At 43.5% G+C, this 13,059-nt stretch overlaps 1 protein-coding gene across 1 annotated transcript in view; it reads left to right on the top strand.

Annotated features, from left to right (window-relative positions):
* The first annotated feature begins 740 nt into the window (after positions 1-740).
* The window catches only part of CUNH11orf65 (chromosome unknown C11orf65 homolog), a 27,197-nt gene continuing 14,878 nt past the window's right edge, over positions 741-13,059 (top strand). Inside the window, exons 1-3 of the mRNA XM_050119492.1 lie at positions 741-822; positions 5,572-5,664; positions 10,274-10,327. Of these exons, the coding sequence (XP_049975449.1) occupies positions 742-822; positions 5,572-5,664; positions 10,274-10,327 (228 nt within the window). The 5' untranslated portion in view covers position 741. The remainder of the gene's footprint in view (positions 823-5,571; positions 5,665-10,273; positions 10,328-13,059) is intronic.

Here is a 13,059-nt window from a genome sequence, read left to right as displayed (position 1 = left end):
TTTGTTTTGCTCATTAATAGTTGAAACTTCATCTTTCTAAAGATGGTAATGCATGATCTATATAAAGTAGGCAGTGTGGATAAGGAATCTAGAACCAATCCCCAGTCCTAGGTCAGGGGCTTGGGTCACCTTGTGGCTACAGCTGTTTCCCTATGAATGCTGGTTCATACAGCTGTTTCCCTATGAATGCTGGTTCATACAGCTGTTTCCCTATGAATGCTGGTTAAGCTCAAGTCTTACAACAAAGTAGGTAAAGAGCACAGGCTTTAGAGACACAGACTGAGATCAACTCTGAAGAGTTATTTACTATTTGACCTTAAATCTTGAGATTTATCCCAGCACAGACATAGTAAAACCTCTGCAGGGAATGGAGAGACGGCTTCATGGTTAAGCAGCGTGTCCACTGCTTTACCAGAGGACCAGAGTTCAGGTCCCAGCACCACCATTGCTGGCTCTCAAAAGACTGTGGCTCCAGTGCCAAGAGATGTGATGGCCCCTTCCGGCGTCTGTGGGCACTTGCACACACAAATATCCATCTTTTCAAAAATCTCTTATGCAAGGAAGGCACTTGTTAGAAAACCAAGTGTAATATATTAAGAATATAATTTAAATACCAAATCTTACTTCATTGTTTCCTTTAGACAACTTTATTTAAATTCCACTGGGTCCCAGCTTTACAGTGGAGCATATACAATTATTTCAAGGTTCCCATTTTGCTTATTTTTCTTTTAGGACTTCAAGATGCCTAGCAAATTGCCCTCAGACCTTCCAAAGCAGGAACTGGCTGCAAGAGTCATTCAGAGGGCCTGGAAAAGTTTCCTTGTGAGTCCGTTTAGCTAATCCCTTCAGAGATAACTTACAATTCACAAAATTCATGTCCTTAAAGTGTGCACGGTTCAATAGCTCTTTTGTGTATTTATACAGGTTTGTGCCACCCTTTAACTTAGAAGTTTACTATTCTGTTTCAAAAGTTATAATTAGTGGTGGTGGTGTGCCCCAACCGTGGGTTAGTCAACGGAGACCCTAAAGGGGGAGGGGGAGGAATGAGAATTAAAAGGGACAAGAGACACAAAAGATGGAGACAAGACAGGATTCTGATCAAGTCTTGTTTATTAGGGGAATAAACAGGGTAGATATAGGGCAATGGGGGAAAAAGGAGCGGGTTCTTACGTCAATGGGTAACTAGGCAGCTCTCATGAAAAATGTTTCAGAGGAGATTTACAGCGAAAGTCACTAATTGCAAGGAAACATATTTTTAGCAATTAGCTAAAATAAGGGACTGCTAGTAATATCAGAATGTTAATAAATCTGAATTATCAGTTCTTAGGCTGGGAACTTAGAAGATAGCAAAAAGTTTCCCACAGTGGTGCACACCTTTAATCCCAGCACCCGGGAGGCAGAGTCAGGCAGATTACTGTGAGTTCGAAACCAATCTGGTATACAAAGCAAGTTCCAGGATAACTAGGACTGTTGTTACACAAAGAAACCTCGTCTTGAAAAAGCCTAAATAAAAAATAAGTGAAAATTATTTCATTAGGTTCACAAACATTTACGTTCTTTTTAGTTAAGACAGTTTTTGTGTTCATGTATGAAGGTATGTTTGTGGTATGTGTGGACATATTTGTGCACGCATGCACGCGTGTGGAGGGCACAAACCAACTTCAGACATTATTCCTCAGGATGCTGTCTCCTTAGTTTTTGAGATAGGGACCCTCACTAGCCTGTCACTTGCCTAGTAGGTGACAGTGGTTATCCAGCCAACGTCAAAAGACTCATCCGGCTCTGGCTCCCCCGTGCCAGGACTGTGGACTGTGGGTGTCCCACTGCATTCAGCATTTTTACATGGGGGCTGGAGATCAGACCCAGGTCCTCATGTTTACACAGCAAGCACTTTCTTACTGAGCCATCCCTCTGGCCCCCATTGAGTTTCTTTTTTTTTTTTTTTTTTTTTTGGATTTTTGAGACAGGGTTTCTCCGTAGCTTTTTTGGTTCCTGTCCTGGAACTAGCTCTTGTAGTCCAGTGCTGGGATTAAAGGCGTGCGCCACCACCGCCCGGTCCCACTGAGTTTCTGAACGGGGTCATACTCTTTGATAATAGCTAATACCCGAAAATGTATCACTGATAGGCTCGTTTGACTTTGACCCATGTCATGTGTGGGAGGAAATGGTGAGGGCATATTTACTCATCCAGTATTTATGGAATACTCTTGAGGATCTTATAGCTTAATGACATAATTTATCTGAGCTAATAATGTATTGCTCACTTATGGTGCAGTTAACTTGGATAGAATTGGTCTCAGAAGTAATTTTCCATGTTTGCTTACCTGGGTGGGTGACAACCAAGAGGTAAGATGACTTCACTCCTTTTTATAGCCCCAGCAGTTCTGTCACTGAAGGGCTTTGACAGCCCTGAGCCTGGCAAATGTGGCTCCAGGAGGTTGGGCCCTTTCCCCTTCCCTCTGCCTTGCTAAACCATCAGATTACATTCCTAAAGCTAGCCACCAAGGTCTAGTTCCTTATTTGGTCACGTTGTCAGGTGCGACTCATTCCTGAGGCTGATCACCAAGGTCCAACTATCAAAACATCAAGGCCCAGCAATCAAAATTTATTATTTAACTAACCTAATTAAAATACCCAATCATAACTTACCAACACGTCCTAGCTCATTCCAACACAGACTGCCCTAAGCCATTGCTGCTGTTTCTGCCCCGTTCACTTTCAGCCACCAGTCTCTTTGCCTTGTGTTTGTTCATGCTTGGAAATTGCGTTTCTGTGTGGTCCATGCCTAAGTCCGGAGTCCAGAGGGGGACCCCACGCAGTACGTGGGTCCCTTCAGTCACTATGCCTGGTGGCCTGTGTTAAGTTAGACTGCTGCTTCTAGTCCAGAAGACCACCATCAAATGGATCAGATCTTGCCATACAACCTGTGCTGGTGCTTCTCCACTGACTTCCCTCACCCAGACAGCAGCTTCTGCTTGCTTTAAGTTTGCATTTACCTTAAACATCACATCCACGCCTTTTCCACCATCCCCTGTGCCTTGACTGATGGCTTAAGTTTCTTATAAGGTCCAGGCAGAATATTGTTTTGGTCTTGTTTTCTAATTTCTGTTGATCAACTCTATATCGCTTAATTGGAGAATTTAGTCTGTTTACATCTAAGATTATTAATGGAAGTAAAGACTCCTGTTCATTTCTTGTAATTGTCTTGAATATTCATTGTAATTTTATTTTATTGATGGTGTACTGTTATCTAATGAAGACTGATTATTCTTCGTTTTCCTTTTGTTTGCTGGCTCTGGTCGGGTCGATGCTTCCACGTGCTCTCGTGATGCTTTCTTTTGTTCACCTTTGAGCCGAGCACTCTCTCAAACAGATTTTCACTTAACTCTGTCGCCTCTCGGCTCACTGTGCTTTCTCACGTTTGCATATTGACCCCTTGGGTCTCTGGGGCCGATGGATTGCTATGTCTTTTGCAGGACATCTCTTGTCTCCCACACTGAGATTCGCACATCTGGTAGGTCAGATAGCCCCATTAACAAATACAGGATAGCCTTGGTAGTGAGCACTCTGCTCCGAAAGATGAGCCCAGCAGCATCAATTTAGTGCACAGCATTGGCTTTGTTTCCACTGAGCACCATAGCATCTTCCCCATAGCTGCTTTAACTGGAAGGGGAGACTTTGGGCACGGTGTATACCAGGGAGAGCCTGCTAGCTACTGTGAGACAGACTCATGGTCTCTGGGGGCCAACAAGAGTGGGGACTGCAGTGGTTCAGGGAGCTGAGACACAGGCATGGGTGCTCAGGATGGGGCTGCACCACAGTGGGAACAGCAGCCTGGATCAGATGGTTTTTTTCCCCCACACGCTGCTTCTGGAAAAGTCTGCTTGCAGTGTGAGTTCCACCTATCCTGAGGAGCCTGAGGCACCATGACCGGCCCTCCACTTCCTCAGGATCAGTGCTCACTGAGGTAACTGGAGCCCAGGTATTTCTCTCTGCCATCCCTGTGGTAACAGACCCAGGCACAGAGCAGGGGCTGGAGCCCCTTTAGCAAGCCCATGTGAGTGGACCAGCAGCAGGGACCACAGTGTTTCCTTACAGTTCTAGTGAACTTCATGGGTCTCTGCTTCAGTTTTGACACAAGTGCAAGGCCACAAGCAGCTGCCACACCCTGGGCCTCAGGATGCAAGTGCCAAGAATGGCTGGTTCTTAAGGTCTGTGCCCCCTGTTTGTGTTCATGTTAGAAGCCTGTCCTTTGCGATGCAGAGCATCCAACTAGCATAGGGCACAGCGACTCTGCAATGTCAGGCTGGGTTTGCAAGGTAGCTACCCTCCAAGCCAGGGCAGTAGGTGTCTATGAAACCTTGGAGGGGCTGGAGAGATGGCTCAGCGGTGAAGAGCACTAGCTGTTCTTCCACAGGTCCTGAGTTCAATTCCCAGCAACCACATGGTGGCTCACAACCATCTGTAATAAGATCTGGTGCCCTCTTCTGGCCTGCAGGCATACATGCAGGCAAACACTGTATAGATAATAAATAAATAAACCTTTAAAAAAATGAAAAGAAACCTTGGAGGGGGTGCACAGGGATTTCTGACTCCTAGAACCCTCCAAATTTACACAACAGTACATGTCTTGAGAAGCCACCAGCTATAGCAGCCTGTGCATCCACCAGGAGAGCCTGAAGTCCTTGTCCAAAGTGTAGCCACCATATAGAGTTATGGTTGCTTACCTGACTAAACCATAAACCTGGGAGAGCTAGGAAGCTTTTTGCTAGCAGGGGCAGCCAAGCTGACAGGAGTCTATAGGAACTCTCCTACAAGGCGTGAGGGCGGGGCTTCCTTGTAACTCTGTGGAGCCAGGTGGGAATTGAGGAAATGGTTTTCTTTCTACGCTGTCACCCCAAACATCTTCATCCCTCCCTCCCTCCCTCCCTCCCTCCCTCCCTCCCTCCCTCCCTCCCTCCCTCCCTCCCTCCCTCCCTTCTGCTTTGTCCCTCTTATTGAGTCCCCAATCATCTCCTGAAGTCGCTCGGCTCATAACGCAGCTATGTCTGTCAACTTGGCTCTTTTCAGAGTGGGTGTTGGTCTATATATAGCATTCCCTCTGTCCTTGTGTCTAACCCCCCACCCCTCTTTTACAGTGTTCTTGAGAAGACTTAATGTCAGGTTAACACCAGCCCCCTCACAGGAGCTGGAGAGAGCCACGAGGGTGAGGAGCTTTTGCTCTCCCTGAAAGGGTTTCAGTTTGAAGCCTCGTTTCTCTGCTCCTGCAGGACTATTCAGATCTGTGTTTTTGGGTAGGTGTATGAATGGGTAATAAGAAATAGAAAATTCAGGACTGGCGAGATAGCCCAGTGGGTAGAAGGCAAGGGCCACCAGGCCTAGTGATGTAAGTTGTAGCCCTGGGATGCACATGCCGGAAAGGTGAAGCCAATCTCCAGAAGTTGCCTCCTGCTCTCCAAATGTGTACTAAAGTACCCCCATCACAAATAAACAAACGTAAAACTACCTTTTCAAACTCTGAAAATGTAGAGAATCTAGTTTTAACCATAAAATCCTGTGATCCGATTTTAGAATGTTGCTGTGTTCCGTCACTTCAAAAGCCTGATCGAGCTGAGAAGACAGGGGGAGCCGCGTCAGATAGTGAAGTATATTAATCCCAAAGAGGTGAGACGGTTCTTACCGACACAGCATCTTCGGTGTTCTCGTGTTTGCTTCCTTCTGAATCTTTGACTGAAGCTGTAGCATACAAGGGCCAGCCAAAGAAACCCACTCTGGCCCTGAAACCAGAGCCAGTGAAAGAAACCAACCTGACCCTGAAACCAGAACCAGTGACAGAAACACACCTTAACTCTGACACCAGAGTCAGTGAAAGAAAGACTTTTTCCCTGAACTCAGAACCTAAGAAACATACCCTGACTCTGAAACCAGAGCCAAAGAAACACACCTTTGCCCTGGAACCAGAACCAGTGAAGGAAATACGCCCTGGACCCAAAACTAGAGCCATAGCTCTGCTAGGATGTTCGCTTAGGGGAGCAGAGCAGAACTCAGCTGCCCTGGCTCTCTGAGAGGAACAGGATTGCTACATCCTTCAGGGAGACCATTCCCCACCACATCCCAGCTCCAGGCATCACCTGACTCCCCGACAAGTCAGGGTATCTTTCTCTCCAGAGCTGGCCCTTCACAGCTCCAGGCATCACCTGACTTCCCGAAAACTGCAGCCCGAAAGAACCAGCTTCTGGGCTACAAGCAGGACTCAGAGAAAAACGCCACAGCATTGTAAACCTAAGACTTTATCGGAGGGATTTCAGGGGGAAAAGAACAAGCGTATGCGCTCTTTATTACTCTTTATTCTCTCATATTAAATCCCACAAGCTTTCTCTGTTCTTCACAGCTTACAAAGCCCCACACAACCTTTCAGGCATTACCTCTGAAGGTCACATACCATTTCTTAAGTAAACGATAAGAAACAGAGTCCTCTCAACAGCAATAACTACAGATATCAGGAAAAGAACATTTTCTTTCAATCAGCTTCCTGACTAGTGGGCTGCAAACCACAGCTGCAGGAGGACAAGTCATTTTGTCATCGTATCTGCAGAGGTGGCCTTATGAAACTCAACTATTAAGGAGACTAAGAGAAATAAGGAAACTGTGTGCTATAGCCTATACTTTTAAACATTTAGTGGTCATAAAAGCCAGGACTTTCTCAGACTGGAGACTTTACAAAAAGCAACGTAGCAGTAGAGAGTGTGCAGCACCCTCAGCTGAGAGGCCCTTCATGGCAGGAGCCGCAGGGCAGGGGTGGAGCACAGCAGAGGAGCTTACTCGGCACTCTTCGGGGCACAGCCACCTGCGTGTAACTCTTGACCATAAGAAGGGAGACTTGTAATGCCTTTCCAGGGCTGTGAAGTTAGTTTATGTTTTGTGATCCTGGTCAGTAAGGACTTTTTTCCCGTGGTCTCTGGACAAAAGCCATAAGACTGACTTTAGAATTTGTCCAGAGAGTTAATCGCTGTCCTCTGGCACCAGTTAAGTTGCCTCACACTATTTACTTTGGTTCAGCAAATCAGACTACCAGCTAGTGTCCTTGTAAATAAGATTGTGTTTTTCTGTGGATACTTTGTCTTAAAATCTGTTAGCAGGGCACCTGGTCTGATATAAAGCTATTTTGAAGTTTTATATCAGTTGATAGTGTACGACTATCTTGGCAACTGGGGAAAAGACAACTGTTTTCTTAGACTGTGCTCCAAGACAATTTTTTAAAAATATCTATTTATTTATTATGTATACAATATTCTGTGTGCATGTCTGCAGGCCAGAAGAGGGTACCAGACCTCTTTACAGATGGTTGTGAGCCATCATGTGGTTGCCGGGAATTGAACTCAGGACCTTTGGAAGAGCAGGCAATGCTCTTAACCACTGAGCCATCTCTCCAGCCCCCCTCCAAGACAATTCTTAATAGTGACTTATAACCCCTGACTCAGGCAGCATCTCTTTGTATTTGTTTTATTCATCGAAACTCTGTATAGTCTAACATTACTAATATTAGTTGGACAATACAGCTAAGGAAGAGCCTCCTTCTTGACAATTCACTGATAAAAATGCCCAGTAGATCAGGGATGTATTCATAAGATAGCACATACAATATATATATAGGCTGTGGAGAATTCCCTATGGCCTCTAAAGAAAGAATGCAATTTAGCACATGTAAAATTACAGGCAGAATCAACAGATCTTCTGGAGTCTGTATATCTTGCAATCTTTGCAAAACAAGTTTTTCTCTATCAGAAGTTATTTCTGGTGGGTTGACAACTTGAGTATCAATTGTTGTCTCCTGTTTTTATGTCATCATGGCTCCCAGCACCCAGTGAGTCAGGATACCTTTCCCTCCAGAGCTGTAACACTCACCTGCAGAACTATTACACACATGTTGAAAGCCCAGAAAGCAAAACTACATAGTTCAATGAAATACCACAAAGCAAAACCTTGAAATTATTTCTTAACTGACTGTTCCTGCCATCCACTTGTGAGCCCTTACTTTCAATCTAAGCATGTTCATTTTGAACTCAGTATCATGCATTAGTTCCTTCTTTGGAAGCATGCCTTGAGGTGCTGTCCTGTTCGTTATTCTTGTCAACTTGACACAAACTCGGATCATTTGGGGAGAGGCATGTCTATAGGGAATTTTCTTGATAATAATTAATGTGATAATGATTGATGTAGTATGTCCAAGTCCACTTGGGTAGAGCCACTTCTGAGCAGGTGGTCCTGGGCTCTAAGCAGGCTGAGCAAGCCATGGAGACCCAGCCAGTAAGCAGTATCCCTCCATGGCCTCTGCATCAGCTCCTACCTCCAGGTATTCCATAAGAGGAGGAGAACCCAAGTTTGCATCCTTGCTCTCTTGTCACGTGATGGCCTCACAGCAGGAAGACCCTCTGCAGATGCTGCCACCACAGCCACCAGAACTCTAAGGGGAAAACTTCCTAGTCACCAATATTTTGTGATAGCAACAGAAAGTGAACTGATATATCCCAAAGCCTCTTCTATTCAATTTCTCAGTATATAACAAAGAGAAATAAATTGAAGAATCTACCAGAAGAATGAAGGGTAATGTTCTCAGAAGCTTTGTAACCCAAGCTGTAGAGTCTATAGTATAGACAGAGCAAATGTGGAACAATGAGAGTTGATAAGTCAATATGATAAAATACTAGCAGCAAGCTGGGCTTGGTGGCACACACCTTTAATACCAATACTCAGGAGGCAGAGGCAGGCAGATCTCTGTGAGTTGGAGGCCAGCCTGATCTACAGAGTGAGTTCCAGGACAGCCAAAGATACACAGAGAAACCCTGTCATGAAAAAAAGTACTAGTAGCAATGCAAAATGATGAAATACTAGTAGCAATGCAAATCAACCCATGTATTTACATGGATGGATAGATCCTTATACATTCATCAGAGATTGAAATTGAACAAAAATTCAGGCACCAAAATAGTACACAGTGTATAATTCCTTTTGTATGAAACTCAAAAACTGGCAACATTAATCCATGAAGATAAAAGAGATTTTTAAGGATATCCAACTGGGAAAGGTCACAGGACCACAATGCTGAAAATGCTTATGATTTTTATATGACTTATAGAGACCATTGAATACACAAATATGTAAAAATTTATATAGCTACACATTTAAAATTTGTCCAAATTCTAGTGAATATGTATGTATGTATGCATGTATGATATCACCATCCAAATATGAAAAAATATGCAGAATTTTATACTTTCTATTTAATTTACTAAGGTTTTTATCCAGGAAAATTATGAAAAAAATAATAGATTTTTTTTCCAACTAAAATACCTATTTCCTCATCTAACGTAATATAATCAAGGAGGTAGATGAGAATTGTCTTCAGACAAGAGATCAACCCCCCTCTTCCATTTTCTTTTTTGTACAGGGCGCTATATTTACAAGATTTACTACACACAAAATTAAGATCTTTTTTGACTTAACAGAAACTAGTTAGGAAAGGCCCATGTAGTGTTGAGCTTGAGTGGACCGGTTATTATTTTTCCTGAATTTATTTACACGGTGTAATATTTTATATGTAAGTCATATATTTGAGAACTTATTAGTTACTTGGGATTTGTAATTTTTATTGTTTTGCAACAGGACCTCCCTATCTATACAGTCCTGACTGTCCTGGAATTTGCTATGTAGACCAGGCTGGTCTTGAACTCCCAGGGATCCACTCTCTCTGCCTCCCAAGTGCTGGGATTAAAGGTGTGCACCACCACGCCCATTTGAAGATTGTATTTATATTGCACAGAAAGGAGAGTTTGGCAGTATCGTTCCAGTTATCCTCAGGACTGTCCATAAGTCCTTAGCTCTCAAAGTGTATCCTGACTTGGGGGCTGGAGAAATAGCCCAGCAGTTAAGAGCTCACACTGCTCTGCCTGAGGACCCAAGTTCAGTTCCCAGCACCCACATAGAGAGGCTCACAACCACCTTACTCCAGCTTCAGTGGGATCCAATGCCTCAGACTTCCATGAGCACCTGCACACACACACACACACACACACACACACACACACACACACATACACACACAATTGTAATTAAAAATAAAAATATCTTATGATTTAAATCTAATTATTTGAAGTCCACTCACCCACCCTGCTTTATAAACAGTAAATGCCAGCGACTATTTGTAATGGACAGATGAGAAGTGACGAGGTGCTGCTCACGGAATGCTGAGGGCCATCTATCTCTTTTCTTACAGGCGGAGCTCCTAGATGCTGCGGCTGGCATTCAAGTCCGATTCAGGCTGGGTGGGGTGAGTATGGAGGAATCTTTATTTGGTAGGTTAGATTTTCCCCATTATTGAAAATAGATTTTCTTCTCACATAATATATCCCGATTACAGTTTCCCTCCCTCTACGCTTCCCAGTTCCTCCTCCCCTCCCCTCCAGAGCCACTCTCTTTCTGTTTTGTTAGAAAACAGACTTCTAAGGGATAATGGCATGCATGATACGCTATGATAAAACAAAAGCTAACACACCAGAATTGGACAAAGCAAACAGAAGGAAAAGAACCTAGGAGAAGGCACAAGAGTCAGAGCCCCACTTGTTAGTACACTCAGGGATCCCAAAAAAACACTCAACTGAAAGTCGTCATATATACACAGAGGACCTGGTTCAGACCGGTTCAGGCCCTGTGCATGCTGCCTCAGTCTCTGAGTTCATATGAGCTTTGCTCATGTTGGTTTAGAGGGCCTTGTTTTCTTGCTGTCTTCCAACTTCTCTGGCTCTTACACTCCACTTCCTCTTCCACAGAGTTCCCCGAGCCATAAGGGGAGGAATTTGATGGAGATTCCTCATTTAGAACTGAGTGTTTCAAGGTCTCTCACTCTCTGCTTACATTCTAGCTGTGGGTCTCTGTATTTGAACATCTGCTGCAGGAGGAAGTTTCTCTGATGCTGGTAGAACAAGGCACTGTTCTATGAGTATAGCAGAATGTCATTGGGAGTCATTTTATTTGAGGGGACAGTATTTGGTTTTACCTTTGGTCCTTGGACTATCTAGCCTCAAGTTCTTGGCCCCCCCAAGCAGTGTCAGGTATGGGGTCCATCTCATGGAGTAGACCCTAAGTCAGATAAGATATTGGTTTTTTTACTCCTACAAACTTTGTGCCACCATTGCCCTAGCATGTCTAGCAGGCAGGACAGCATTGTAGATCAGAGAGTTGGTGGCTGCATTTGGTGTTTACATTTCTCTTTTGGTAGTGTACATGATATTTTCCTGTGCCATAGATGCTCAACTTGGGGGTGAAGGCTCTATGTAGGCACCAGCTTGATTCATATCCAGTTGTATAGGTATTGTCTTCAGCATGGGGGCTTTCTGTCAATTTGTGGAGTGTAAACTATAGTCTTGGTAACAGCCTAGGTCATTTGGGGATTCAACGGGACTCCTTTGGCCAACAACTCAATTAGATGTAACCCAATTCTGGTACTGGATGCTTCGTTTGATGACAAGAAATGGCTAAATGGAGCCTGAAGAGATGGCTCACTGGTTAAGAGCACTGACTGCTCTTCCAGAGGACCCAGGTTCAATTCTCAGCACCCACATGACAGCTCACAACTGTCTATAACTCCAGTTCCAGGAGATCTCATACCTTCACCCCAATGCACATAAAACAAAGTTAATAAATTATTTTTAAAAGGAAAAGAAATGGCTAGATGGGCATCTGTCTTCCCAATTATTTGGTATTTCATTTAGATCACCTTCATATATACATATATATGCATATATGTGCACATATGTATATATATGATCCTCTACTCTACTGTTTCCATAGTACCCTTAAATTTTTTTTTTTTGTTGAGACAGGGTTTCTCTGTGGCTTTGGAGCCTGTCCTGGAACTAGCTCTGTAGACCAGGCTGGTCTCGAACTCACAGAGATCCGCCTGCCTCTGCCTCCCGAGTACTGGGATTAAAGTACCCTTAAATTTTTAGCTGTCTCTCCCAACATTCATTCCCTCATCCCCCTTTTAATCCTCCTCCCCACTTGATCCTCCCATTCCAGACTCCCCCATCCATATCTATCCTAATTCTTTTTCCTAACAAGTTCTGTCACCCCTTGTCCCATACTCTATGCCTAGCCTCTATGGTTCTACAGATTGTAGCTTGGTTGTTGTTGACTGAACAGCTACTATTTACACATAAGTGACTACAAACCATATTTCTGGCTCTGAGAAACCTCACTCAGGATGATTTTTTTTCTGGTTCCATCCATTTACCTGTGAATTTCATGATTTTTATCATCTTTTTAATGGGTAGATAATAATCCATGGTATAAATGTACCACATTTTCTTTATTCATTCTTCTGTTGAGGGAAATCTAAGTTATTTCCAGCTGCTGGCTACTATGAATAGAGTATCAGTGGTCATGGTTGAGCAAGTGAAAAGGAAGAAGTATCCCTTGGGTATATGCCCAAGAGTGGTATAGCTGATATTGGGGAAGATCCATTTCCATTTCCCAAGGAAGCACCACACTGATTTCCAAAGCGGCTATACAAGTTTGCAGTTCCACTAGCAATGGCAGAGTAGGTCCCTTACTCTACATCCTCACCAGCATGGCCTGTCACTTGTCTTACTAATCTTAACCTTTCTGACAGATGTAAGATGAAATCTCAAAGTAGTTTTGATTTGAGTTTCCCTGGTGGCTAAGGATGTTGAACGTTTCTTTAAGTGTTTCTTAGCCATTGAGTTTCTTCTTTTGAGAATTCTCTGTTTAGGTCTGTACCCCATTTTTTAAATTGGGTTATATATTTTGTTATCTAGTTATTTTAGTTCTTTCTTTATTTTCGATATTAGACCTCTATCCAATATGTGGTTGGTAAAAATCTTTTCCTGCTCTGTAGGCTGCTGCTTTGTCTGTCCTACTGATAGTATCCTTGACTTTTCAACTTCATGAAGTCTCATTTATTAATTTATATAATTGTTGATCTTAGTGCCTGAGCTATTGGTGTTCTGTTCAGAAAGCATTTTCCTGTGCCAATGAATATCA

The sequence above is a fragment of the Alexandromys fortis genome, unplaced genomic scaffold (genome assembly GCF_014885135.2).
Source record: "Alexandromys fortis isolate MF-2015 unplaced genomic scaffold, M_Fortis_MF-2015_v1.1 scaffold_167, whole genome shotgun sequence".
NCBI lineage: Eukaryota > Metazoa > Chordata > Mammalia > Rodentia > Cricetidae > Alexandromys > Alexandromys fortis.
The sequence above is the reverse complement of the archived record's forward strand: the minus strand, read 5'-3'. Positions and strand labels throughout refer to the sequence as shown.